The 27900-nt window shown below is 42.5% G+C and overlaps 1 protein-coding gene across 2 annotated transcripts in view; it reads right to left on the minus strand.

Annotated features, from left to right (window-relative positions):
- Positions 1 to 27900, minus strand: part of CDH13 (cadherin 13) — a 1044015-nt gene that overhangs the window by 160538 nt on the left and 855577 nt on the right. The window contains exon 8 of one of the 2 annotated variants that reach the window (XM_054709950.1): positions 24738 to 24864. The exons of the other annotated variant lie outside the window; for it this stretch is intronic. Within the exon in view, the coding sequence (XP_054565925.1) occupies positions 24796 to 24864 (69 nt within the window). The 3' untranslated portion in view covers positions 24738 to 24795. Of the gene's footprint in view, positions 1 to 24737; positions 24865 to 27900 lie in introns of those variants that run through there. 2 annotated transcript variants of the gene reach the window in all.

Here is a 27900-nt window from a genome sequence, read left to right on the forward strand (position 1 = left end):
CACAAAAACCTCTCCAAAGGGATGCTTATGGCATTGGATCTATAGTCTTAAAACTTTTCTTCGTTCCTTCCAAATTGTATTATGGGCCTAATGTATTAAGCCAAGGGTCATGTAACCCAGAAAACATCTGCATACAGCAAAACAGACATCAGCTGAACATTGTCTTGCTGAAGCAGCCTGACCATGCCCACAGGGCTGGCAGGGGTTGCCATAGAACTGAGCATCTGGGACTCTGCTGCTCTCCTCTCACTTATATCATAGCTAGTCTCCTACCTACCCTCAGGCTTCGGGTGAGAAACTGAGGCTCAGAGGGGTTCATTCATTCATTCCACAAACATTCTCTGAGGACTGTTTAGTTGGTGGGGATAGAGCCACAGACAACAGTCACAAAGATCTCCTCTTCATGGAGCTAACGTTCTAGATGAGGACACATTATAAATAAGATCAACAGAGATAAATGCTTCGGGAAAATAAATAAGAGGGGGGTCAAAGCATCCAGGGGATGAGGGTGGAGACTAAGTTTTAAATAAGGTGGCACGAGAAGGTCACATCTGATTAAAGCCATGAAGAGGCTGAGGAGGAGCAACAGGGTATCCTGGGATAGAGCAATCCAGGCAGATGAACTAGTGAGTGCAAAGGTCCTGAGGCAGGGGAATATGGGATGGGTATTTTTGTCTAAAATATTTAATAAACGCTGAAAGTAACTCTTGAGGGCTGATTTCCATCTTTTTTCTCTTCTGCTCTATTGATGTGCAGGGCAGTAACTGTTTAAAATAAGAGCAAATACGAGGAAGTATTTTGGATAGATGACTCAACTGTAAGCTTTATGAGGCCAGAGACCACACCTGCCTTCCAATGCCCCACTGTTATTTTTGGAGGAGTGAACAAATGTAGTTGTGATTTTTGTAAGAGAGAAAAAAATTTTCATCATTTCAAAGAAAAGAAAAGGCATGTTTCTGTTAATGCCAGCTGAAATGCAATCTGCTCAAATTTCATTATAGATATAAAAATCAAAGGCTGGGATTTTAACAACATAAAAGTATTTTAAAAATAAACAGAATAAATGGCACCATTTAAGGAGAATGTGCTTTTCTTTCTTTTATAAACATTGACGCCCACAGACAGAGATCTGTTACCTAACAGGGATGCCAAGTGTTAACATCCAGCCCAACCACCAACGCAAGCATGTGACAGTTCTCCACTTCAAGTCCATGGGAGTTTCAGTAAGAGAGTGTAAAAGAAATGGGAGAGCAATGAATGGGAAGAGATGAATACTGGGTGGTGTGTATGGATCTTGGATTTAGGACCTTCCTGATCCATTTACCAAGTTATCAATTCTATCTCTCTAAATTGTTCACATCTGTCATCTTTCCATTCTCATTGCTCCTCCTATAGTTCAGGCACAAAAAACAGCCACTGTGATTTCCCTGAGTCCCATCTCACCCCCTCAAGAGCATCTTCATTACAATTATATTTCTAACACTCAACTCTGATCCCTCAGCTACTTAGCTGTACTTCATGCCATGGCTCCCTCTGACCACCAGGATACTGTCTAGACTCTGTGGAGTGGCACTAAAGGCCCTTGGCAATTTGTCCCTCTCTGCTTGCATTTCCTATCATGCCTCTCCTCGTTCATTACCTACCAGGAATACTTGATCAGTGGCCATGGTTTCTCAAACATGCCATGTTCTCTCCACCTCTATGCCTTTGCAAACACTGTTCCCTTTGCCTGGAACAGCCTCTATCCATGTGTCCCCAGGCAAGACCTGCTCATTGTCTAAGACTCAGTTCCCATGTTACTCCTCTGTGAAGCCTATCCTGATTCTGCCACCTCTATTTGGGAGGCCGCTTTTCTACTATCATCATCTACCTAGAAAGGCTGTCATGAGGATTGCATTGGAGGCTGCCTGCAAAATGCTCAGCACAGCATGTAGTGGACACCATGAGCTAGAGTGTGTGTGGACTGTGGGCAAGCTAACCTCACTAAGCCACACTTTTACATCCATTGAATAGGGAGAATAACAGTATCTGTGAGGACTAAATGAGATGATATGTGTACAACAGCCAATAGTGACATTTGTTGACACATTATTACTGCACTCAGCATGCTCTCTTACTGTACCATTTATCACTCTGGATTGTGCTATATGTTTACGAACCTGTAAGCTGTTAGAATCACCTATGTCTTTTCATTGTCATATCCCCGACACCTAGCAAACTGTTGGGCATGTAGATGTTCCTAAATCATTAACCGATGCCTAAACAAACGTCTACTGCCCTCTCCATCTCTCCAAACTATGTCCTTGAGGGCTCAGCACGAGTGTGTCCTCTTGTCTAGAAAGCCTTTCCTCTTTCCTGGCGGAGGATAGCATCTGCTTTTAAACACCCACAACATCGTGTGTCTCTCACATTTGTCCGTTTCCAGGTGACATTTCAGCCTGGAACCTCAGTGGTTATTTAAATTTCCACCAGTCCAAAAGAGGTGGCGTGCCTGGGTAGCTCTCAATCTGCCAGATCCTCACAGCTGGGACTGAACGCAGAGCCCTAAGCCCAGCACACTTTAACATCCAGGAAGATGCCCTGTGGCTGTGAGAAACGGATCCTTTGACAAAGTCTGAGAAAATCAAGAATGGCTGGACATTCTTCCCCATCCAGGAATGGCCGGCCAGCAGTATTCTCACAGACGTACCATTAAACATCCTCATAATGCTCTGAGAGAAAACTACTCAAATCCACCAAGCATAGCTCTTTGCAGCCTGAAGATTGCTGTTGTATAAGCCAGAGGCACCCACATTAAAAATAAATGCTTAGTCGGAGAATATTTAATGACATGGAAAATGTTTCTATTACATTGTTGAGAGAAAAATCAGGTTACAAAATTGTCTGAATACTGAGATCCCATTTAAAAATGTATTTATATATGCACAATTTTTAAACAGAGTAGGATAATTATATACAAGATATTAACAGCAATTATCTCTGAATGATATGGTTATGCATTTTTTATTTTGTCCTCTGTGTCCTTTTCTAATGTTCTATTTTTTTTTTTTACAATAAACACATTATTTAGTGGTCATAGAAAGAATATATTTTATTAGCAGGACTAAAATGTAGGGTTAAGGTGCTTGGGCCATGTCTATGTGATTCTGATGGGTATGTGTGGCTTGGATGTGGCCTCTTCCTCTTCTCTCCTCCTCACCCCTTTCCCCCCCTTAGGGGTGGGGGTGGGTGATAGTGCAAACCCATGGCCCAGGCTTTGCTTGAACCAAGGTGTGATAGTCATTACTATTTCCAACAGGGCCATCTGTGAGGACCTCACATGACAATAGAAAGAGCGTACTAAGTAAAGAACACCAGCTCTCGTTGGCTTTCTAAATGTCAGTGTGCAGACCTGCACATTGATATCTCAGCATACACACAGACTTCTCCAGAGAGCTGGCCCAACAGCTGGCTGGGGTGTGAACCAAGAATTCAACTAAATGTTAATTGGCACCGAGGCATGACATGAGGGTCCTTAAAAGACAGTGCTGGGAAATTTTGTCTTTTCATGTTTCCTTTTTTGCTTCTTTAATGTGGTTGGGTTATCCATAAACCATGAGGAGGGTCTGGTCAGTGAGCGCAGCAGGACAGCGGCTGTTTAACTCTTTCCTTTCTGAGACATCCATTCTCCACATGATTTTCTGTGCCGGTCACTGCACCATGATGCTTAATGTTTAGATGGAAATGAAAATGTGCAACCAATCAGCAGGCTGATTATAAATACAAAGGTATTCAGAGAAATACAAATTGGTGATCAAATAAAGAAGCACTTGATTGCTTTGCTCACAAATGCCAGGTAAATGTCTGCCACTGGGTTTATTAGTCATTTCATAATTTAAAATATAATAAAGTAGACATTATGAAAAAGGTGAAAAAACAGCCTATAGAATGGGAGAGGATATTTGCAAATCATATATCTGATAAGAGCTTACTATCCAGAATATATAAAGAATACTTACAACTCAACAAACAACAGACACACAATGCAATTAAAATATGGGCAAAGGACTTGAATAATTCGATAGTTCTGCCAAGAAGATCTACAAATGGCCAGTGAGCACATGAAAAGATGCTCAATATCAATACTCACGAGGGAATGCAAATCAAAACCACAGTGAGGTGCTACTTCACACCTAGGATGGCTTTAATAAGAAAAAGGAACATAAATATTGGTGAGAATAGAGAGAAATGAGAGCCCTCAGACAAAACTGGTGGGGATGTGTTCTTTACTTGGAACATTCTTCCTAGTGTAATGTGGGGTCCTCATAGATGCCCCTATTGGAAATACTAATGGCCGTCACAGCTTGGTTTCCAGCCGCTGTGGAAACATTTGGCAGTTCCTTAAAAAGTTAAGCATAAAATTATCTTATGAGCCAGCAATTTCACTCCTAGGCATATACTCAAAAGTACAGAAAACAGGTTCTTAAACAAATACATGTACATCAGTGTTCATAGCAGCATTATTCACAATAGCCAAAAGGTAAACAAACAAAAACACAAATGTCCATCCACGGATGAATGGATAAACAAAATGTGGTATATTCATACAATGGAATATTATTCAGCCATAAAAAGGATGAAATACTGATTCATGCTATCATGAAAACACTATGCTAGGTGGAAGAAGTTAGACACAAAATGTCACATACTGTGTGACTCCATTTGTATGCAATGTCCGGAGTAGATAAATCCATAGAGACAGACTACAGATTGGTGGTGGCCAGAACTTGGGGGGAGTAGGGAATGGAGAGAGGCTGCTTAATGGATCTGGGATTGCATTTGGGGATGCTGAGAATGTTTTGGGACTAGATAGAGATATTGGTTGCACACCATTGTGAATGTACTAAATGCCACTGAATTGTTCCCTTTAAAATGATTAATGTTTAATAGATAAATGCCATCTCAATAAATCATACTATAAAGTGCCTACTATACACTGGTTGCTGGGGCTACAAAGGTGAGTAAACAGCCGTGGACCCTCCTCTTATGTGGAATATAGGCCAATGTGGGGGGACAGATGTCAATCATACACATTTCTGTTAAGTGTAGCTGTGAAATGCGAGATGAAGGAGAGGTTCGGGGTGCTTTGAAAGTGTCTACAGGAAGAACTTGAGCTTAGATCAGCACGACTTCTCAAGGAACGGATGGTTGAGTTGAAATATGAAGGATGGGTAATGGGATGAAATGGAGGGTAGGATGTTCAAGATTGGGAATAGCAGATGGAAGGCCCTGTGATGGGAGTGGGTGAGGAGCAGGAATACCCACAGAACTGTGGGGAGAGGGCAGACACTTGGTGTAAGAACAGGCTGGACAGAGGTGGGCCAGACCTTGCCGACCTTGCAGTCGTGGATGGACTGAGTTTGTTCTCCTGAGAGAAACAGGGCTTCGATGGGAGTATTTTAAGGAGGAGGCTGACATGATAAGATCATTCTGGCTGTAGTGTGACATATTTGTCTTTTTCCTTTTCTTTTTTTTGATAACAGCTTTACTGAGATACAATTCATATAATGTAATTCATTTAAAAGTTTAAGATTCAATGGCTTTTAATATAGTCACAGAGTTGGGCAACCAACACCATGATTAATTTCAGAATATTTCAAAGAAAAACCCCAACCCCATAGCAGCCACCCCTGTGCTCATTCCCTGGGGCAGTCATAACAGCACCGAAAACAGGTGGCTTAAAGCAACAGACATTTATTGTCTCACATTACTTCATTCCTTTTTACGGCCAAATAATATTCCATTGTATGGATATATCCCCTTTTGCTCACCCATTCATCAATACATGAACATTTGAGTTGCTTCTGCTTTTTGGCTATTATGAGTAATGCTGTTATGAACATTCATGTAGACATTTTTGCGTGGACTTATACTTTCATTTCTCTTGTGTGCATGCATAAGAACATAATTTCTAGGTCAGATTATTCATCTTTTAAGCAATGTAGGTATACTAATAGATTCCTTTAAAAATTACTTTTTGTGGGTTGGGGTTTTAAAACTGGGGTTCATGGAAAACTCAGGGATGAAGTGGGGAGATCTGTTGGCCCCAGAAGTGGTATGTCAATTTACAATTCCTTGTACAATGTTTCCTGGGGAGATGTTACATCAGATTCTCAATAGGACCTGGTGTGACTTGCTCATGATGGGAAGCTCCACTGAGGGGAAGAAGAGGGAATTTGTATGTCGAGACTCACTACAAATCACAGGCACTAAACGCAATCTCCAACATGCAGAGACACTGAGGATGCAAGGCCTTCAGTAACTCACAGCTCCATAGCTGGTAAGTGGAAAGGTCAGGACTTGAGCCTCCGTCTGATCTCAGAGCAGTTAAAAAGGCTCAACCTTATCTAGTCCCGAGATTTGGTTCTTAGCCGGGGCTCCAGCCTCTATTTCTCAAGAAGGTGTCTGAGGTGCAGGCTTCCAAGAGAGCAATGCCACTGAGGGCCTGGTGGGTCCTCCCTGCTCGGAGCTGTGCAATCAAATCTGTCAATAATCAGGCCACATTTTAGGCTTTAGACTTGCAAGCTCAAGTGTATCTTCCAAGCTCCTGTCTCATCCCTGGAGGGTATGTACTAAGAGAAAGGATAATAGCAACAATAGCAACTTCACTGAGTGACAATGTCTGTGGTCATTTCCAGAGCATCTTCACTGAGCCAGGCACTTCTACACCTCATTTGAATTTGCATGGCAACACTGCAAGGTCTGTATTAGTACTTTTCCCACTTCACAACTGGGAAATCAAGGGGCACTGGGCTCAAATGGGGTGTCCTGGGAAAACTTTGGCTTGGAGCATGGGAGGGAGGTGTTTGGGTATCCCAATCTCTTACCTAGACCCAGGGAACCCATTCATTCAAATCTGGGGCAAGATGATCTAGGTTTCCCAGTCCAAAGACTCAGCACTGAGAACTAATTGGGTAGCTACTCAATTAGCATGCACGTGGCTGGCATGTAGTAGGTCCTCGATAAATGTTTACCAAATAAAAGAGTTAGCAGAACTGACAAAAACTACAGTAATTAAACAGATGGGTCTTTTTGCCTTTAAAGAATCTGCTGTAGGGATAAGAAAAGAGTTATTCCCACTTAAACATGTACAGCCACATTTACAAGCCTTGGAGTTCTTTCTGCCTTTGTTATTTTAGAGTTTAACGAATGTTAGATAGGTTTTTATTTATATAAGTCAGATGAATTATGACAATTGTGTGGAGCAGGATCCTGAGGTTGAATCGAGACTCAAAGGGCAAGAGGGCCACAGTTGATTAATGATGCCCACTGTGGGGGCAGGAAGGGGAAGCAAGAGAGTGAGTGCCAGTTTCCTCCCCGCTGTGGTTTCCTCACCTTCTGCAAGTTCAGTGTCATCTCCATACTGACCAATGGTTGGCCTGGTACTTTCGCTGAACCTGAGCAAGTCCCCACCCACTAAATCCTGACAATGCTGAGCTGAGCCACACCCACTGGCACTAGATACAAGGGGCCAAGCCATTTAAGAAATAGGTATGTTGGCGCCAGTTCACCTGATGTAATCATGTAATCAGCTCCTAGACATACTTCAACCTCACTTCTATTCTCCAAATCCAATGATTCAAGATTCCTTCAGTGTCTAAATCTTTTTTATTCTTTAAATTTCTCAGCAGTTCAGCAATGTGTCACTGCATTGTGCAGTCATAAAAATAATATTAATGAGACGTGGTGTGAGGCAATACTCATACTACATTCTGTGGATGAAAAATACTGAGTGTGTCAACATGTTCAAGGCCTAAAAAGAGAGCTTCATCATTCAGCCCACAGTCTCCGTAAGTACTGTATACATTTCAATTCTTTATGTGTGAAACTTAATGAGTTTGGATTCTTTGCCTCATTGGTCATAGTGCTAGGAAATAAAACCAAGGAAAAGGCATAACTTTCCCACATTTAAACCTCAAATGCATCAAATCCTTAAAACAAACCAAACAGAAATGATTACAGAAATTTATAGGAGGAGTGATGTATGATTTGAATTTTCCAAAGCGTATTTTGGGTCTGTTACAAATTCTTCCAAATCAGGAATGCCATGTTTGACTATTATACGTGTTCAATGGCTTTTCCTCTGCTCATGCCCTGGGAGAACCGAGGAATAGCACACATTCACTGGTGAGCTAACGCTAAGCTAGGCACAGGGATTTATTGGGATCTTATGATGTGCCAGGCCCCATGGTTGGCACTGGGACTAAAGAGATAAATCAGACATTGATACTATATCTATCCAGGTGTGATGAGATGGTTCAGGAGGGAGAGTAGAAGAGGAATAAAAAACTTTAGGAAGTGAAGTAACCACTGACTATATGGTTACTAGACTCGTTCAGGTGATCACTACACAAGGTATATAGATGTCCAATCACTATGTTCTACACCTGAAATGAGTATAATATTGTATGTCGACTATATTTTTTTAAAAATATATGTTTACAATTTATTTCAGAGAGGAAGGAAGATGGAGAGAAAGATAGAAACATCAATGATGAGAGAGAATCATTGATCGGCTGCCTCCTGCACACTCCATACTGGGGATTGAGCCTGCAACTGGGCATGTGCCCTGACGGGGAATTGAACTGTGACCACCTGGTTCACAGGTCGATGCTCAACCACTGAACCATGCCTGCCAGGCATTAACTATACTTTAATAAAAGAAGTAGACCTTGTTGTCAGCTAGGGTAAGAATAATTATTATGAAAATAGATAACATTTATTGATCACTGAAGATATGCTAGGTTTTTGAATTGTCCAGACATTATTCTATCCAACCCTTGCCGTATCCTGTGACAAGGATATTACCATCATATATACCCATTTTACAGATGAGAAAACTGAGGCTCAGAAATGTTACACGACATCTCCAAGAAGGCAGTAACAGAGTGAGGGTCTGCACCCAAGCAGAGTGACTGCTTAGCTCTGTGGCCAGCATGCACATTCTATGTGATGAGTGAGGGGATCGAGGTCTTAATGTGGTGGGCACTTTCTGGCCTGGGCACCTAGGTAGATAGAGTTGAGACCATACTTGGGATCAAGACAAAAAGAAAAGGCAGGTTTGGAGGACAAGAGAGGAGCTAATTTAAGGATGATTTAAAACTGAGAAGAAACCATTAGGAAGAATAAACTCTACCCCCGTTTCTCTTCCACAGCAAATGCCAGCTCACCTTTGAGGGAGGCAGACCCAATATTTCTTGATTAACTGGTAGGGTAAAGGCATATGTTCACTATTACCTTAAATACTAACTCAGGGGCTGCTATCTCACTGTCAGGATAATTCTTTCAAATTTGCTTAAATTTAGGTTATTAGTCTAATGCAATGTATGATCACTTAGGTGATCAATATCTATTATTTTAAAGAACAGAATTTAAAGTAAAAGAAATACAAATTTGAACCAATGCCAAGCTGAAGGAAATGAAAAGAAGGCCACGCAAGCATCCTGCAGCAGGCAACTGTCCATCTGCTTTTCTCTACAAGCAGTTCTCAATGTCCCTTCACGTCTGCATCAGTATGAGCTGCTGGGAAGTGATCATTTTCTATCCTTTAAGTCCCTTGCAGGTAGAACATTTAGGCTGCTTTCTCTGTAGCAAAATGATATAGAAAATCCATATGGGGTAAATTGGGTGATGATTTCCATTGGAAATTACTTTCAAACATTTTGGTAATTACACAAAGTGAGGAGGCCTATTATGATGGTGGAAGTATGTACATGGTAACAGGTTATCTTTTGGTTTCCTTTGGTAGGTGTAGTTCCCTCCTGCTGGCAAAGGACGCAGCTTCTCTGTGTTTGAGCATTCAGTAGGGGTTGCCAACCCATGGACCAGATGCCTGTACAAAAATGGACCAAGGGAATCTTCTGGAATTCTAAGATGGCCTTTGTCACCTCTTGTTGAATTCCCCTGACATTTCCCCCAGTTATCTCACAATGTTGCACTCACTTCTCACAGCAGCCATTTGGGAAGGGCAAGGCTCTCCCCTCACTAGACTGAGTGCCAAGAGGAAAGAACCTGACTTTCCTTGGCTTTGTCCCCACCACCTGGCAGGTGCTGGGACACAGACAGAACTCACCTGGCAGGTGCTGGGACACAGTCACCACCATCTGTCAGGTGCTGGGACACAGTCAGAACTCAGGAAACATTTGCTTAAGTGGCAGAGGGTGACATCATCTCTTGAGAGTGACACAGGCCAGCCTTTGATATTAAATGTCATCACAGGTGAGTCCTGAGCATACAGAAGAGGAGGTGGGGTTTTTAGAAGGTAGATGAACAGACAGAAAAGCCTCCACGTGGCTCTCTGCCAGTTCTCCATGCAGTTTTGTGGCCTCTGAGGAAAGTGGAGACTGTTAGGCATCTATGATGCAGGACCTGTGCTAATGAAACCAATGTGTGAGCTAGGCCCATGCAGGCTTCCATTTCCTTTGCTTTGCTTGCTGACTACAGGACAGAACTTCTCCCCATGCATAGGTACATTTTATAAGAAAACACAGGCCATACAGAACCAGGGGCCTGAGTCCAAAGGAAATGGATAATCATTGTAGAAGCACCTGTTCCTGCAGAGAGGTGGACAGGCAGGAAGCAAGAGGCTTGGACAGCTCTGAGCATATCCTGAGTCTTTGTGAACAGAGGGGAGCCCTGCTATCTTGGGAAGAAAATGATAAGGAATATGGAGGGTTTTTTTGACCTAATGAAAATTGGGAATGGAGTTTCTAGAAAAAGTCAAACAAAAGTATGTTTGTTAAACATGTGAATTATTTCATTCACCCCAAAATCTTTTGAGCATCATTTCCAGAGAAACAATAGCACCAAGTCCACAACCCACCATCCCTTGAAACTTGCCTGAAGTTAGTCCCTAGGGAGGGAGAACACACCACCTTATCAGAGACTAGTGGCCCAGTGCATGAAATTCGTGCATGGGGGCGGGGGGGGGGGGGACGCGGGGGCGGGTGTCCCTCAGCCCAGCCTGCACCCTCTCCAATCTGGGACCCCTCGGGGGATGTGCAACTGCCAGTTTAGGCCCAATCCCACAGGGATCATGTCATCCCACAGGGATCGGGTTTAAACTGGCAGTCGGACATCCCTCTCGCAATCTGGGACCACTGGCTTCTAACCACTCACCTGCCTGCCTGCCTGATCACCCCTAACCACTCTGCCTGCCAGCCTGATTGCCCTCAACTGCCCTCCCTTCCAACCTGATCACCCCTACCTTCCCTCCCCTGCCAGCCTGATCACGCCCAACTGCTGCCCCTGCCAGCCTGCTCACCCACAACTGCCCACCCCCTGCTAGCCTGATCACCCCCAACTTCCCTACCCTCCTGGCCTGATTGCCCCTAACCACCTCTGCCTCAGCCCCGGCACCATGGCTTTGTCCAGAAGGACGTCTGGAAGGTCTCCCGGTCTAATTAGCATATTACCCTTTTATTAGTATAGATGGCCCTGAGTGGACTGGCTTATAGGGGCAGTCAGTCAGTTGACACACCATGTGCAATGTGCCTGGTGCCCTGGAACTGAGCACAGCTGACTCCACTGGGAAGAGGCAGAGGAGACTTTGTGGGGCATTTCAGCTGGGTATGAAAGGAGGTGTAAGAGTTCTTCAGGTAGATAAGGGAGGGAAGGGAATACAGGCTGAAGGAACTAGGATGTGCAAAGGACAGACGGCAGGAAAGGGCCGGGTATATTTGTGGAATAACATTGTATTTAGCAGGAAGAAGGGAAAGGAGAAGCTGGAAGAGTGGTTTGGGACCAGATTATGAAGAATTTGGAGTAGATGCACGAGGCACGACGGAGCCATCAGCATTTTTAAGCAGGTGAGGATACTTTAGAAAAGGAGAATGTTCTGGAGGCAGTGGGAAGGTGGTGGGATTGGAGGCACAGAGAGGCAGTTATGAGAGTCTGAAATGGTCCAGCAAGAGAGTGAGGGTCAGAAAGCAGAGGGGCCTGAAAGTGCAGAGGAGTGAACAGCTTTGCGAGTTGGTCATGAGGAGCTTATGAAGAATGGGCTGAGTGTGAGGAAGGAGAGGGAGAGTGAGGATCCTCTACAACTGCTTGAAAAGGTACTTTGTTAAAACAGAAACTGTCTCCCTAAGTTTGATAGGCAAATGTGAGCAGGATGCAGTTCTTCCCCTGCTTTTTTCTCAGTCTTTCTATCTATTCAGCAACTGGGCATTCATTCATTCACTGCTGATGCCCTTAGCTGAGCCCCAAACCCAGTCCCAGTCAGGAGTTGAACAGATTTGCTTCCATTGGGTGGATCATCACCCCCTAAAACAACAACATTGAACCATATCAACTGAGTTCAGAATAGGAGAGAAGATTCCTCGATAACTTGTGACATGTGCGGGCATTCATTATGCTCAGAAACTTCATAAAAGAAGTGGGGACTATTAACCATTGGGTTTGGACACAACATACAAGACCAGGACCAAGGATTAGAATTTGTCCTGTTTGTTACTCCGGGAGAAAAGGAAATTTTCTTTCCACCACTCTCTAGTTCATCTTTACAAGAAATTAATATTTTTAAAGGCCAAACGTGGCTCCATTTTTCATCTTGACAGCTTCTGAAATGCAGATGGATTTTGCATCAGATCAGCTCTTTTCCCTTTTGTTTTGGAGTGAGTTTCATTTTGTTCCACCAGCACCTGCGTGCAGGCCAATGGAATGCCTTTGAAATGAGCTGGTGAGGAAAGGGGATTTGATTAAAATGTGAAGCACTGCTAAATGGACAGCTGATAAGCCTGCTGCTTGCCTGTGAACTGGGTTTGGGGCTGAGGAGACAAGATGTGCAGCAAATGATTCCCAGGGTGTTGGGTGTCCTTCTGTGCAGAACGGGGCACGGGGACATGGTGTGGCATTGGTCAAAGTTGAAGAACACTATTTACAAGACCAGAATGTGTGTCTATATATATATATATTTTTTTCTCTCTCTTTTAAAAAATATAAACAAGAACATGTTTCTCTGCCTTGGAAATCTACAAATGTGCCAGCTCTGCCATTTACTAGCCAAGGTTTCTGCCAACAACTCTTCCTGGGCCTCACTTTGCCTGTCCGCACCTTGTCAGATATTTCTTAGTTCATAGATGTGCTCTGAATTAGAGGGGCATTATTAGTTAATCTCTGATTTGGTGTCTCATGCCTTTATTGGTTCCGCATAATGTGCCAAGCATTGGAAACAGAGTTAAATTGATATGACATTTCCTTCAACAGGCTAACAAATTATTAGGGGAGGAGGAGTGTTTTCAGAGAACACGTGAGGAGAGTTGTGGTCGAGATGGACAGGGCATCAGGAAGCACAGAGGAGGGCACCTCAGCCAGCCTGGGCACAGAGGTCACCTGGGGGGAATGAGGCTGACCCGGAGTTTTGAAGCAAGTGTTGACTGGATGGGGAGGAAAGCTGTAGTGCATTCTCAGTGAACGTGGGACACAAACACAGATCCTAGAATTGCATGACCTGTAGGAATGGCAGGTGGTGGATCCCCTAGGGATGGAGTGAATATGAGGAAGTGGAGAGAGGAAAGGTGAGAGATGTGGGCATGGGGTATCATGAGACGAGTAAAAGCGTGTTTTTGTGGCTTGAGGTTCCTCCTTTCCTTTGGAGCTGACATGCAAGAAACATCAGCCAGATGAAAAATTATAAACTAGATCATCAATATCTGAGCAGGTATTGATAACTCCAAGGGTGGAGCGCTATTACAAAGTGAGCTGGAGGTTGGGGTGCCACCAGACTCTCTGTCTGCCTGAGCAGACAGGACTATGAGGGTCAACCCGCCCAGGGATGTGCTAGATTCTAGGAGCAGGAGGCACAAAAGAGTCTGTGCACTTGGTTGGGGAAAGTGATGGAAGAAGGAAGAATGGACCTGTCTTTGAGATGCAGGGATCTTGCCTAATAGTAAACTCGGCCCAAAGCATGTTCCAGACTCTCACAATCCTTAAGCAACTCTTCCTCCTCTGAGAAGAATGAGTACAAGGTTGAAAGAGGGGCAATTGTCCCCATCTCAGCAGGCCACTCCTGCCCCATGTGGGAGACACTGACTATGCATCAGGTACAGACTGAAGAGGGTAAAAGCAGCCATTCCCTTCCCAACAAAGGGTAGGTGTTAGGGAGTAATGCCCACTTGTTTCCTCTACTGTGAGCAGAGGAGCAGGGACTGGAGCTTTGGGCACTTCCTCCAGGTATGGGAACGTCAGGCCAATAGACACACACCTTTTAGGACATCCAAGCAGGTAGCTCAGCTGTCTCATGCGTTGTTTCACTAGTTTCTTGCAGAACAGAATGCAGGCATTCGCCAACCAGAAGGTGGGAGAGATCTATCTGGCACTGAATTCAGAACCTAACACCAGAATCCTTGAGACCTCGGGTAGACGCCCCTAACGACACCCCCTCTCAGCTGGAAGCAGTTATGGAAGATGGACCTTTACCCCCTGACCTTGCCCGGACTCTCAATTTTTTAAAAAATATTATCAAAAGCCTGGAATGATAGATCCTCCCTTCCCCCAACTGATGGACGGAGTATGACGAGACCTGTACCTGCAGCGTGGACATTCCTGAGCACCTAACCAGGCACCTTATGTGGACTGTGCATTGAACCACCAATTGGCGCCTGCCAAATGCCCTAAGCCCCCGATTCCTGGGTCCCTAGGGGCCAAATCATGTGCCTTGCATGAAACCACCAATCAGCATGTGCTGAATACCCTAAGCCCCGTCCCTTCCCTTTCCTCCCCTTGAAAGGCGTGTTCACCCCAACACATGTGCTCTTTCTCCTCTGGAAGGTAGCCGGCAGGGTCTTCTCCTCAATAAAGCCTGTGTCCTGGTCTCCTGGTCTCCGGCCCTCTATCTCATCTTTCAATGCCTGCTTTAAAATTTAGCCGAGCCCTAGTCTTGAAGAACATGTAATAGATTTAGTGCAAAAGCTACAGAGAACTGAACACCAACAGAAGAAAAATCAGAAAAGTTACACCTGAAAAAGAAAAGCCATAAGCCAGACAAGAATAAATCAGCTAAAAGCAGGGAAGAGGGGGGAGAATGCCCAGAGGTCCTCATGCAGCTGCAAAAAGTGTAAGAAAGGAGGGGAAATCCATCACCTTCACACACCACAAAGGCTGCATTCCTCAGATGCCTCACTGCCTCCTCCTTCCTCTCAGGGAGTTCCCCAGTACTCATCCAGGCAGAGAACAGGAGATGAATTAAATGTCAACAAATATCCTCAAGGAGTGGAATCATTTGTGACAAAGAAGCACTCTTGGGAAGAAAGAGGCTTGGTAATCAGTCTTCCAGAAAAGCTCTACAGGCAAGAAAAGAAGGACAATGGAAGAGGGATGGGAAGCCTGGGGAAGGATCTGAGGTCAGGGTTGATTATATGTGCCTGCAGCCCAGGTGAGGGCTTGGAGAACTCCAGTGGAGGCGTCCAGCAGGAATTGGGTCAGGGTGCTTTGAGGAGGCCAATTTCAGCCAGAAACCAAGGAGTAAGCCCTGGGCCAGGTTTGATCTGCTTCCACAGGCCCAGAGCCTGAGAGGGTCACTGGGCCTGAAGAATTCAAGAACACCCAGACATTGACAGGTTCTGGGCAGGGGAGCCATGCAGGCAGAGACTCAAAGGCACTGAGAAGCTACAGAGAAAACAAGAAGTCCCGTCAGCCATGTGGCCCTGTGTAGTATTCCATCTGTGCCCGAGACCATGTCTTACTGGAGAGACCATTCATAGCATTTATGATGGGACTCTAAGGGAATGCGGGAACGGAGGAGTCAGGCAGGTGAAGGGATGCCTTTCTTTCCCGCATCCCCATACTCCACACTCTGCCTTGTGCATGGACATCTCCAAATGTATCAGACAAGTGTTTCACCCCTTTGCCACACAAGTTAAGACTCAGCCCAAACATCACCCTTCCCAGAAGCCCTCTCCCACCTCCTGATGCCCCTGGTTTGGGTACATACCAATGTTTTATTGTCATAGCACTTACCACATTGTTCCATAATTACTTGTTCCCTCACTACTCTTCCCCACTAAATTTTGAACTCCTTGAAATCACAGACTAGGTCCAAGTTTGCTTCCCTGAGAATGTGCATGGTGTCTGATACATAGAAGGCACTTGATGAAAACAAGAGTAGTAATAACAATAGTAGTAGTATCTATTTTATATTGAACTCTTAAAAAGTACCTGGCATTGTGCTAATCATTTCACATACTTGGAGTCACCTAGCCACATGACTGCTTTGTAAGGAAGAATCTATACCCCCATTTTACAGATGAGAAAATGATAAGTTAGATTATTTATGCAAAGTCATGGAGGTAGGATTTGAAGGGGCAGAGATTCTGACCCGGGTCTCTCAGATTCCAGGGTCCACACTCATAGTCATTTCACTGAATACATAAAATGACCCATCTGGCTGCTTCTCCTAGATGGCTGTGGTGCCAATTTACCTAGAGAGTTGGTGGGTCAACCCTGGCAGGAAGCAGAGGGAAGGCAGAAAACAAGGCAGGAGACTTTGGTTTGGGCAATCACTGTCTACCTGATCTGTTTTTCAAGAAGTCTACTGTCCAGTATATATATTTACAGGCCTCCCTAAAAGTGATCTTTCCTAGAGGAAACCCACACTTCAGTCAAGAGGATTCATAAAATTTGTACGATTTCCATCAATCTGTGCAATTCAAACACATTTCTTACCAGGGGAAATGGGACAACTATCACTCCGCACCCCACCCCAGCCATGTGAACAAGAGCTCAGTTTAATCAGTGGGTGGATGTGACACCAAAAGGTGAACATTTAAGATCTAGTTGATATAGAATCAAAAATAATTACGAGAAATTAAGACACCGCCCGCTTAAAAATCAGGACTGGCTTACAACACTGAGGCGAAGGGAACTCCAATACAGCCCGGACCAGGAAACAGGCGTACCAAACAGAACAATAGAAGAAGTGAATGACTGCCACTATTGCACATTTTATTCTTCTTATTTTTTATTTTAATTTAATTTTTTTAATCTTAATTTTTTATATTTTAATGTTTTATTTTCATTTTTTGCATCTTTTACTTAAGAAACTAAATTTTTTTCCTCACTCAATTTTCACCTTTTTAATTATTACATTTTTATTTTCAATCAGCATTATATTACTATTATTTTACTTTTTTTTTTTAAGTGTCATTTAATTTTCTCTTTGTTTTATTTTGGGATTAGTGTCCTACATTCTATTTGCATCTTTCCTTTAACATCGTTTTACCCTATCTCAACGCTAACTTTATGCCATCACTCTCTTCCTAACCTTTTCCCTTTTGGTCTCCTGTTTATCTTAACCCTTTCTGGCTTTAGATTTTCCCTACTCTTTCAGTTTACCCTCTGCTAAAATTTTACCCTACTTATATATCTAATTTCCACCCCCCTGCTCCAAGTCCATACACACCTCTCTCTATGCTACCTTAACTAAAAAAAAAAATAAAAATTGTTTTTCTCTCTGGCCTTTTGTTGTTGTTTGCTTAAATGTTGATTAGATTGAATTTGTATGCTTTTTTATGAGATTGTTTTGCTTATTCTTTTTTTGTTTGTTTGCTTCTTTTGCTTGCTTTGTTTTTGTTTGTTTTTTACTTCTGTTTTCCCTTACCTCACTTGATATTAGTTGGTGTTGTAGTCTGTATTAATCTCCAGGTTCGTGTAGCTGGCATTTGCTGGGATTAGTGGTTGTTCTATTGGAGTTTACTCCCCACATTTATAGTTTGTTTCCCTTTTCTCTCTTAGTATAGTTCTTGTCTCTCTTACTTTTTTTTTCTTCTCTTTTCCCAAGTTCATTTTCACACTCCTTTTTTTGTTCTTTCTTTTTACTCTTCCCATTCCTTTCCTATCCCCTAATTTGTCTTTCTCTGGGGGACACCTTTATTGGAGGTTATTAATATTGTGAATACAATTCGGTTCAGTGCCTTGTGGGTTGTACCTGGTTGTGTTGTATTTTGTACCTTTAAATCAACGCAGGAGAGAGAGAACTATATAACCAGACATCCGGAGAAGAGAGACCATGGGGAGACAAAAAAACAGTCCCCATAGGAAAGAAAAGCAGGCATCACCAGAAAAGGAAGTAAATGAATACGAGGCAAGCAACCTATCAGAGAAAGAATTCAGAGAAATGGTCATAAGGTGGCTGAAAAGAATGGAAGACAAATTCGACAATATGAATAAGAACCAAGAGGAAATGAAGAAGAACCAAGAAGAAATGAGAAATGACATTGCTGCTGTAAAGAACTCAATAGAAAGCATCAAGAGTAGACTAGAAGAAGCAGAGGACCGCATAAGTGAGCTAGAAGACAAGATGGAAAAAAATACCCAAATAGAACAGCTTCTAGAAAAAAAAATTAGAAAGCATGAGGAGAGCCTAAGGGAACTTCGGGACAACATGAAACAAAACAACATCCGAATAATAGGGGTACCAGAAGGAATGGAAACTGAGCAAGGAATAGAAAACCTGTTTGAAGAAATAATAACAGAAAACTTCCCTTATATAGGGAAGAAAAAACCCACACAAATCCAAGAAGCTCACAGAGTCCCAAGCAAAATCAACCCCAAAAGACCGACGTCAAGGCACATTATAATTAAATTGGCAAACACCAATGACAAAATAAGAATCTTAAAAGCGGCCAGAGAGAGACAGAAAGTTACATACAAAGGAACCCCCATCAGACTAGCAACTGATTTCTCAACAGAAACTCATCAGGCCAGAAGGGAATGGAATGAAATATACAAAGTCATGCAAAAGAAGGGTCTGAATCCAAGAATACTGTACCCAGCAAGGCTATCAATCAAAATTGAAGGTGAAATCAGGAGCTTCACAGACAAAAAAGGACTAAGGGAGTTTATCACCACCAAACCAGCAATGCAAGAAATGCTAAAAGATCTGCTGTAAAAAAAAAAAAAAAAAAAGAAATAGGAAGCAAAGAAGGAACACAGGGGTATAGAATAAAAATGACGACAAATAAGTACCTATCAATAATAACTTTAAATGTAAATGGATTGAATGCCCCAATCAAAAGACACAGGGTAACTGATTGGATAAGAAAACAAAACCCATATATCTGCTGTCTACAGGAAACCCACCTCAGAAAAAAAGACGCATACAGACTGAGAATGAAGGGATGGAAAAAGGTTTTTCAGGAGAATGGAAATGAAAAAAAAAAAAGCTGGGGTAGCAATACTTATGTCTGACAAATTAGACCTCAAAGTGAAGGCCATAACAAGAGATAAGGAAGGCCTCTTCATAATACTAAAGAGAACAATTCAACAAGAAGATATAACTCTGGTAAACATATATGCACCCAATACAGGAACACCCAAATACATAAAAAAAACTTCTGGAGGATATCAAGGGAGAGATTGATAGCTATACAATCATAGTAGGAGACTTTAATACACCACTAACACTACTGGATAAATCCTCTAAACAAAAAATCAGCAAAGAAACATCAATCCTAAATGACTCACTAGATCAGATGGACTTAATTGACATCTTCAGAACATTTTACCCCAAAGCCACAGAATATACATTCTTCTCAAGTGCACATGGGTCATTTTCAAAGATAGACCACATATTGAGACACAGGCAAAGTCTCTTCAAATTTAAGAAGATAAAAATCATATCAAGCATCTTCTCAGATCACAATGGTATAAAATTAGAAATCAACTACAATAAAAACAAAGAAAAAAATCAAACACCTGGAGGCTAAATAGCATGCTATTAAACAATGATTGGGTTACCAAAGAGATCAAAGAAGAAATAAAAAGCATCATGGCAACAAACGACAATGAAACACAACAATCCAAAATCTATGGGACACAGTGAAAGCAATCTTGAGAAGGAAGTTCATAGCTCTACAGGCCTATCTCAAAAAACAAGAAAAAATGGTAATAAATTATCTAATCCTACAACTCAAAGAGTTAGAAAGAGAGCAACAAGAAAAGCCCAGCATAAGCAGAAAGGAAATAATAAAGATCAGAGTGGAAATAAATGACATAGAGACCAATAATAATAATAATAATAACAATAATAATAATAATACAAAAGATCAACAAAACCAAGAGCTGGTTGTTTGAAGGATAAACAAGATTGATGAACCTCTAGCCAGGCTCACCAAGAAGCAAAGACAGAGGACCCAAATAAACAAAATCAGAAATGAAAGAGGTGAGGTAACAACTATTTCCACAGAAATACAAAGGATTATGAAAAAATACTATGAATAACTCTATTCCAACAAAATGGACAACCTAGCTGAAATGGACATATTCTTAGAAAAATACAAGCTTCCAAAACTCAATCAGGAAGAATAAAAAAAATCTGAATAGGCTGATAACTCCCGAAGAAATGGAAGCAGTGATCAAAAATCTTCCAGCAAACAAAAGCCCTGGTCCGGATGGCTTTAAGGGGAGTTCTACCAAGCATTCAAAGAAGAACTAAAACCTAGCCTCCTCAGACTATTCCAGAAAATTCAAGAGGAAGCAACACTTCCAAGCTATTTCTATGAAGCCAGCATTACCCTAATTCCAAAACCAGATAAAGATACCACACACACACATACACACACACACACACACACACACACTAAAAAGAGAACTACAGGCCAATATCCTTGATGAACATAGATGCTAAAATCCTCAACAAAATTCTAGCAAATCAGATTCAGCATTACCTACATTAGAAAGATCATACACCATGACCAAGTGGGATTTATTCTGGGGATGCAAGGATGGTACAATATCCACAAATCAATAAATGTGATACATCACATAAACAAATTGACAGATAAAAATCACATAGTCATATCAATTGATGCAGAAAAAACATTTGACAAAATCCAACATCCTTTCTTGATAAAAACTCTCAGCAAAGTAGGAATAGAGGGATCATACCTCAACATAATAAAAGCCTTATATGACAAATCTACAGCCAACATCATACTCAATGGGCAAAAACTAAACTCATTTCCCCTGAGAATAGGAACAAGACAGGGATGCCCACTTTCACCACTCCTGTTCAATATAGTACTGGAAGTGCTACCCATAGCAATCAGACAAGAAGAAGAAATAAAAGGCATCCAAATTAGAAAAGAAGAAGTAAAACTGTCCTTATTCACAGATGATATGATACTATACATAGAAAACCCCAGACTCCATAAAAAAACTACTAGACCTAATAAATGAATTCGGCAATGTAGCAGGATACAAAACTAACACCAGAAATCTATGGCCTTTTTATACACTAATAATGAACTCACAAAAAGAGAAATGAAAAAAACAATCCCGTTTGTACCAAAAAAATTAAGATACCTAGGAATAAACTTAACTAAGGACCTAACTTAACTTAGTCCTTAACTAAGGACTTAATTAAGGACCTAACCTTTCCTATATGCAGAAAACTACAGGACATTGAAAAAAGAGATAGAGGAAGGCATAAACAAATGGAAGAAGATACTATGTTCATGGATTGATAGAATCAACATCATTAAAATGTCCATACTACCCAAAGCAATCTACAGATTCAATGCAATCCCCATTAAAATACCAATGGCATACTTTAAAGATCTAGAACAAACTCTCCAAAAATTCATCTGGAATAAAAACTCCAAATAGCCATAGCAATCCTGAGAAAGAAGAACAAAGTTGGAGGGATCACAATATCAGATATCAAGCTATATTATCAAGCCACGGTTCTCAAAACTGCCTGGTACTGGCACAAGAACAGACATATAGACCGATGGAACAGAACAGAGAACCAAGAAATTAACCCAAGCCATTATGCTCAATTAATATTTGACAAAGGAGGCAAGAGCATACAAAGGAGTCAAGACAGTTTCTTCAATAAATGGTGTTGGGAAATTTGGTCAGATACATGCAAAAAAATGAAACTAGATCACCAACTTACACCATACACAAAAACAAACTCAAAATGGCTAAAGGACTTAAATGTAAGATGGGAAATCATAAAAATCCTACAAGACTTCATAGGCAGCAAAATATCAGACATATGTCATAGCAATATCTTTAGAGACACAGCTCCTAGGGCAATGGAGACTAAGGAGAAAATAAACAAATGGGACTACATCAAAATAAAAAGCTTCTGTACAGCAAAAGAAACCATAAAAAACAATAACAAGAAAGCCCACTGCATGGGAGAATATATTTGCCAATGATATTTCTGATAAGGGTTTAATCTCCAAAATTTACAGAGAACTCATACAACTTAACAAAAGGAAGATAAATGATCCAATAAAAAAATGGGCAAAGGACCTAAATAGACAGTCAAGGCCACATACTTTGTGGCCCTAAAAATGGGCAAAGGACCTAAATTTCAGTCAAGGCCACATACTTTCCCTCTCTCTTCCACTCTCTTCCCTTACAGAAGGCTGAGAGACATATGAAAACATGCTCAAAGTCACTAATCATATGAGAGATGCAAATCAAAACAGCAATGAGATACCATCTCACACCTGTCAGAATGGCTATCATCAACAAATCAACAAATGATAAGTGCTGGCGAAGATGTGGAGAAAAAGGAACCCTCGTGCACTGCTGGTGGGAATGCAGACTGGTGCAGCCACTGTTGAAGACAGTATGGAGTTTCTTCAAAAAGTTAAAAATGGAACTCCCATTTGATCCAGTGATCACACTTCTAGGACTATATCCCAAGAAACCAGAAACACCAATCAGAAAGGATATATGTACTCCTATGTTCATAACAGCACAATTTACAATAGCTAAGATTTGGAAACAACCTAAGTGCCCATCAGCAGATGAGTGGATTAAAAAACTGTGGTACATCTACACAATGGAATACTATGCTGCTATAAAAAGAAGGAACTTTTACCATTTGCAACAACATGGATGGAACTGGAGAGCATTACGCTAAGCAAAATAAGCCAGTGGGAGAAAGATAAATATCACATGATCTCACTCATATGTGGGATATAATGATCAACATAATTTGATGAACAAGAATAGATCCAGAGACAAATGGCAGGGGAGGGGGAGGTTAGAGAGCAACCAAAGGCCTTGTATGCATGCATATTAGCATAACCAATGGACACAGACATTGGGGCAGTGGGGGCTTGCCGGGGGTGGGAATGGCTTGGTGGGGGGGTCAAGTGGGGAAAAAGGAGACATATGTAAAACTTTAGACAATAAATAAAATTTTAAGAAAGCATCCTGAAAAAACCACATTTTTATTATGCTGAATTTGAATGAACAAATGCATTGTCCATTCCAGGAGTCCACTTACATCACCCAAAAGAATAATCATTACTTCAAAATTAGTAACACTGCACATAATGTTAATTTAGTCATGCTTCCCTACAATGGGCCTACATGATAGGATGTGCTGGGTGACCTGGCTCCCTAAAAAAGGCAGCAACTCGTATCCACCACTCTTGCCCTTCCCTGCAAATCCATCAATGACTTCTGGAATATGGCAACAAGAGGCTGTTTTTTCACTTGTTCACTCATTGTTCCCATACTTAATCATGAAAGGGACCTTACAAACCAGTTAATCCAAGCCTCCTGCTATGACAGGAGAGACACCAGAGAGCAAGGGGGACTTGCCCAGGTTCTCAGCCTGCCAGCCACAGCTCAGGACAGAGTTCAGGTTCTCTTTCCTGGGGCTTCCCAAAGTATAACCAAATGTACAACATTAGGGGTTGTTTATTCTAACAGTAGGATAGTGCTTCTAGCTATGTTTCAGACACATGTTGGCAGTGTTTGGTATTAGTTCTATTGTAGCACAAACATGATTTATTTCTTAACATTCTCCTCCCTTCAAGATTACTTTTGTTCTAAGTCTCTTCTACCCAAAATAGACAGGCAGAAGCATGTCATGTGGGTGTCAGCCTTTAGACTTCAGAGAAACTCTCCACCCAGCTGATCCTGCATGACGATTCACTGAGAGAAAAGACAATCCATTTGTCCAAGATATTCAGTCTTATATCTGCAGGACTGCTTATTTAATGAGCTTCTTCTTACTCATGCAATTTTATGTTAATTAGGCAAATAGAAATTAAACATCTAATATTATGCAGAACCCAATGATAACTCAGTGTTTTTCCTAAGCCTGATTAGGACACTGGCCTCTTATCTACTCTGGGTTATATAAGACAAGAAATTGGTGGTGTCTGCTGTTGTTGTTATTATTATTATTATTACTAGTGACCAGGCATGCGCAATCGCCTGCCCCCCCCCCCCCCCTCCCCCGCCCATCCTAATCTCTCCACCCAGAGCTCTGGTGTGCCTGGCCACGCCCCCAGTCCCACAAGTCGCCTCGGGCTGGTCCCGCCTCCTCTGGGCACCTCCCAGCTTCTGCCTTGTCTCCAGAGCAACAAGGTGCCCGCCCCCCCCCGCCCCCGATCATGGTGCTGGAGGAGTGTGGAAGCCTCCTGCCTGCTGCAGAGTTTCCTGTGCTGCTTCCTGGTGGCGGGCACGGCACGCTGAGTGCGAGTGGTGGGTGGTGAAGGACTGGTAAGGGGGGTGCTATGGGCTCTCACCCCTGCCCTCCCCACCACAGGATGGTCCCGCCTCCTCCGGGCACCTCCCCACTTCCACCTCTCCGGAGCAATGTGGTGGTTTTGCCCTGCTGGGGCATCAGCCTCCTGCTGAATGGTCATTAAGACATGAGGGCATCATGACCATTAGCATATTAGCTCTTTATTATACAGGATGATGATGATGATGATTTGCTAGCTTTTTGCTATCTTAGGTTGCTAGAGCCAAACTCCTCAGAGATGGAAAAAAGAAGTTTCTTTACTCCCGGACAAGGATCCCAATGCCCCTCTTAGTCTCATCAAGAATTCCTCTGTTTTGTTTTGTTGACTTCAGAGATAAAAGAAGGGAAACCAAGAGAGAGAAACATCAATGTGAGAGAGAAACATTGATTGGTTGCTTTTCATATGTGCCCCAACCAACATTCAAACCCACAAACCTGGGTATGTGCCTGAACAGGAATTGAACCCATGACCTTCCAGTGTATGGGATGAAGCTCCAACCAACTGAGCCACAACAGCCTGGGCTAATCACAAATTCTAATGCCCTCCCCAGGCCAGAGCCTCTAGTTCTGAACCATCCTTTCACCTCCTAGTTTCACTGCCATCAGCGCCTCTCCATAAAACAAAAGACTGAATGCAGTTTTGCATTACTAGTTTGAGCTCAAGGTTATGGTAACACCACAATAACGGATATATGTCATACACTTGACAAACCCATAGTGTGCAACACCAAGAGTGAACAGTAACGTAAACTATGGACTTTGAATGGTTATGATGTGTCAATGTAGGTTCCTCAACTGTAAAAAATTAAGCACTCGGGGGTGGGGGGTGGGCATGTTGATAGTGGAGGAGGCTATGAATGTGTGAGAGCAGAAGGGATATAGGAAATCTCTGCCTTCCCCTCAGTTTTGTGTGGACTTTAAACTGCTCTAAAGGCCAAGAGGGCACCTATAACAAATCAGAGAGGCCGGAGCCCGGTGCACTGCTGGCAGCAGTGGGGGCAGCAGGAGCATTACGCCTGCTTGGGAAGCATTATTAGAAACATTTCAACTGACAGATGGTAAAGAACATTCCCCCCTTTTAAAGAACTTAGTAATTCTTATTGAGTGCAGCAGTTGTGAATTGTGTTACACAATATGGACTTTACATTTAGGGCATATTATGTGTTGGTTTCATTGTGCAATATGTTCCGATCCGGAGCACTGCCCAGGCTTATCCTATGGAAATAAGGCTTTGGAATGTTAAAGATGAGTCATTCTTTCTGCTGGCTGAGGTATGGGTTTCTGAGGTTTCTTGGACCCAAGTTTCTTCATTGCTCACAATATCTTTTTCTGTTCCTCTGTCATACAAATGTCCTGACCTCCAGAGTAAAGGCTTAGAATAAAATTGGTTCCCCCAACCCAACCTACCCCCAAGCGAGGAAGAAAAAGATTGTGGAATGCACTGGGGCACCACTGTGAGCTCTCCATGGTTCTGACCATATTCTCTGGACAAAGATTTCCCAGCACTGGGCTCCTAAGATCCTGGCTGTGCAGCACTGTAACTCGTCTGGATTCCAATGTGTCACTTTATCCATGTTTATTATTCATCTCCCATCTCTTGGATATCTGGATCCCATCTCAGCGTGGTGCTCTTCCTTCAAACGGTCAGAAGCAGAGCAATGGTCTGTTTTAAAGAACTACTAAACAGCTTTGTCACTGAGCTGTGAAGCATTGCCATAGTTGATGACACCGTCACAGAGATCATCAGGCACCATTTATTCAGCACATGCTATGAACTAGTAAGAAATTACGCAACATAATCTCTCAAGTTTTATCACCACCTTGTATATCAGGTGTCACCACCATTTTACAAATGAGAAAATGGAGGCTCCACGAGGTCAAACAACTTAGCACAAGATCACTGTAGAAAATAAATGAATTTAAACATTTAAAGTGCTTAGAGCAGTGCCAATAGCCTTGTAAATAATAAATGCTAGCTCCTTGCGGATTTCCTTCTTACGCTATGTTGCTATTGACTTAAGTATTGAGTCTCCACAAATGGGGGAGGAAAACATATGCTGATAGTATGTCCTTGCCTCCAAGTATCTTCTGAAGGAGTGAGAGACAAATGTGAATGAAGTTTTATAAAGGAAGAAGAGTAGTCAATCAAAATTGACTTGGGCATTACAAAAAGTTTGAGAGGAAGCTTAAATAAAATAAATAGACACAAATTTTGTACATTATATAGTTCAGAGTTGTTCTAATTTATCCTCCCCCTTCTGGGTTAGATACAGAGGACCTGACATGTCTGCAGACACCTGGCTGCACAACCCTCAGCCCCTGGAGGGGGCCACCTTATGGAACATGTATCCCTGTTGTAGAGGCATACCTTCCTGGCCAGAGGTAGACATACCCCAAGGAAAACTGACTCATAATTAAGGTTGAGTCCATCATAGCAATCTTTTGGGAATTTGGAAATGAGATTCTGAGAGACTAATTTGTTAGCAAAGATGTCACCAAAGAGAAAGCAACCAAGTCACGTTAACGGCAGAGCAGGAGAAAGTACCAGAAACTCCTGTTGCTGAGGTCCCTGGAGCCATGCCCAATCCCCTTACCTGAGGCCTGGTGGGGTACCTTTCCCTGAAGATCTGGGAGGCCATTCAGTATCTTTATCATCCTAGTTGGTGGATTGAGTTTCTATTCCTTCCAACCAAATGATACTCACCAAAACCTATGGTAAACACAACTAATGTACATTATATAGGCTGTGTGATTCTGCTTTCACTTCTGAGTGCCATATTAAAGAGAGATTGCTGCACATTCGCTGGGTAGAAGGTATCAGGCTTGGAGACCAGGAGGGGACTGAGAGACCAGGAGGGAACTGTGCTCCATGGAGACTCAGGTGGTAAGATGTTGCTTCTCCATAGAGTGCTGTCTTCTGGTGGCAATCCCACCTTTAACATTGTGGCTTTAGGGCACAGAATTAGGAACTATGGGTAAAAGTAATTGGGAAGACTTTAGCTCAGTTAGACACAGAGTCTAAGCTCCATGAGGGGAGGAACTTTATCTATCTTGTTTGTGACTCTGCTCAGCACTTCACCCAGGAACTAGCACACACTAATCACTCAATATATATTTTGTATAAATAATTAAGCAGGCAGCAGGCTCCATTCAAAGGAGCTGGAGTGCTTCCCTGGCTGGTTTGGCTCAGTGGAAACAGCCTTGGCCTTCAGACCAAAGGGTCCCAGTTTCAATTTCAGTCAAGGCCACATACTTTGGTTGCAGGCTCCTCCTTCGCCCGGGCCCTGGTCAGGACTCATGCAGGAGGCAACCAACTGATGTTTCTCTCACAGTGATGTTTCTCTCTGTCTTTCCCTCTCTCT

The sequence above is a fragment of the Eptesicus fuscus genome, chromosome 21 (genome assembly GCF_027574615.1).
Source record: "Eptesicus fuscus isolate TK198812 chromosome 21, DD_ASM_mEF_20220401, whole genome shotgun sequence".
Classification (NCBI taxonomy): domain Eukaryota; kingdom Metazoa; phylum Chordata; class Mammalia; order Chiroptera; family Vespertilionidae; genus Eptesicus; species Eptesicus fuscus.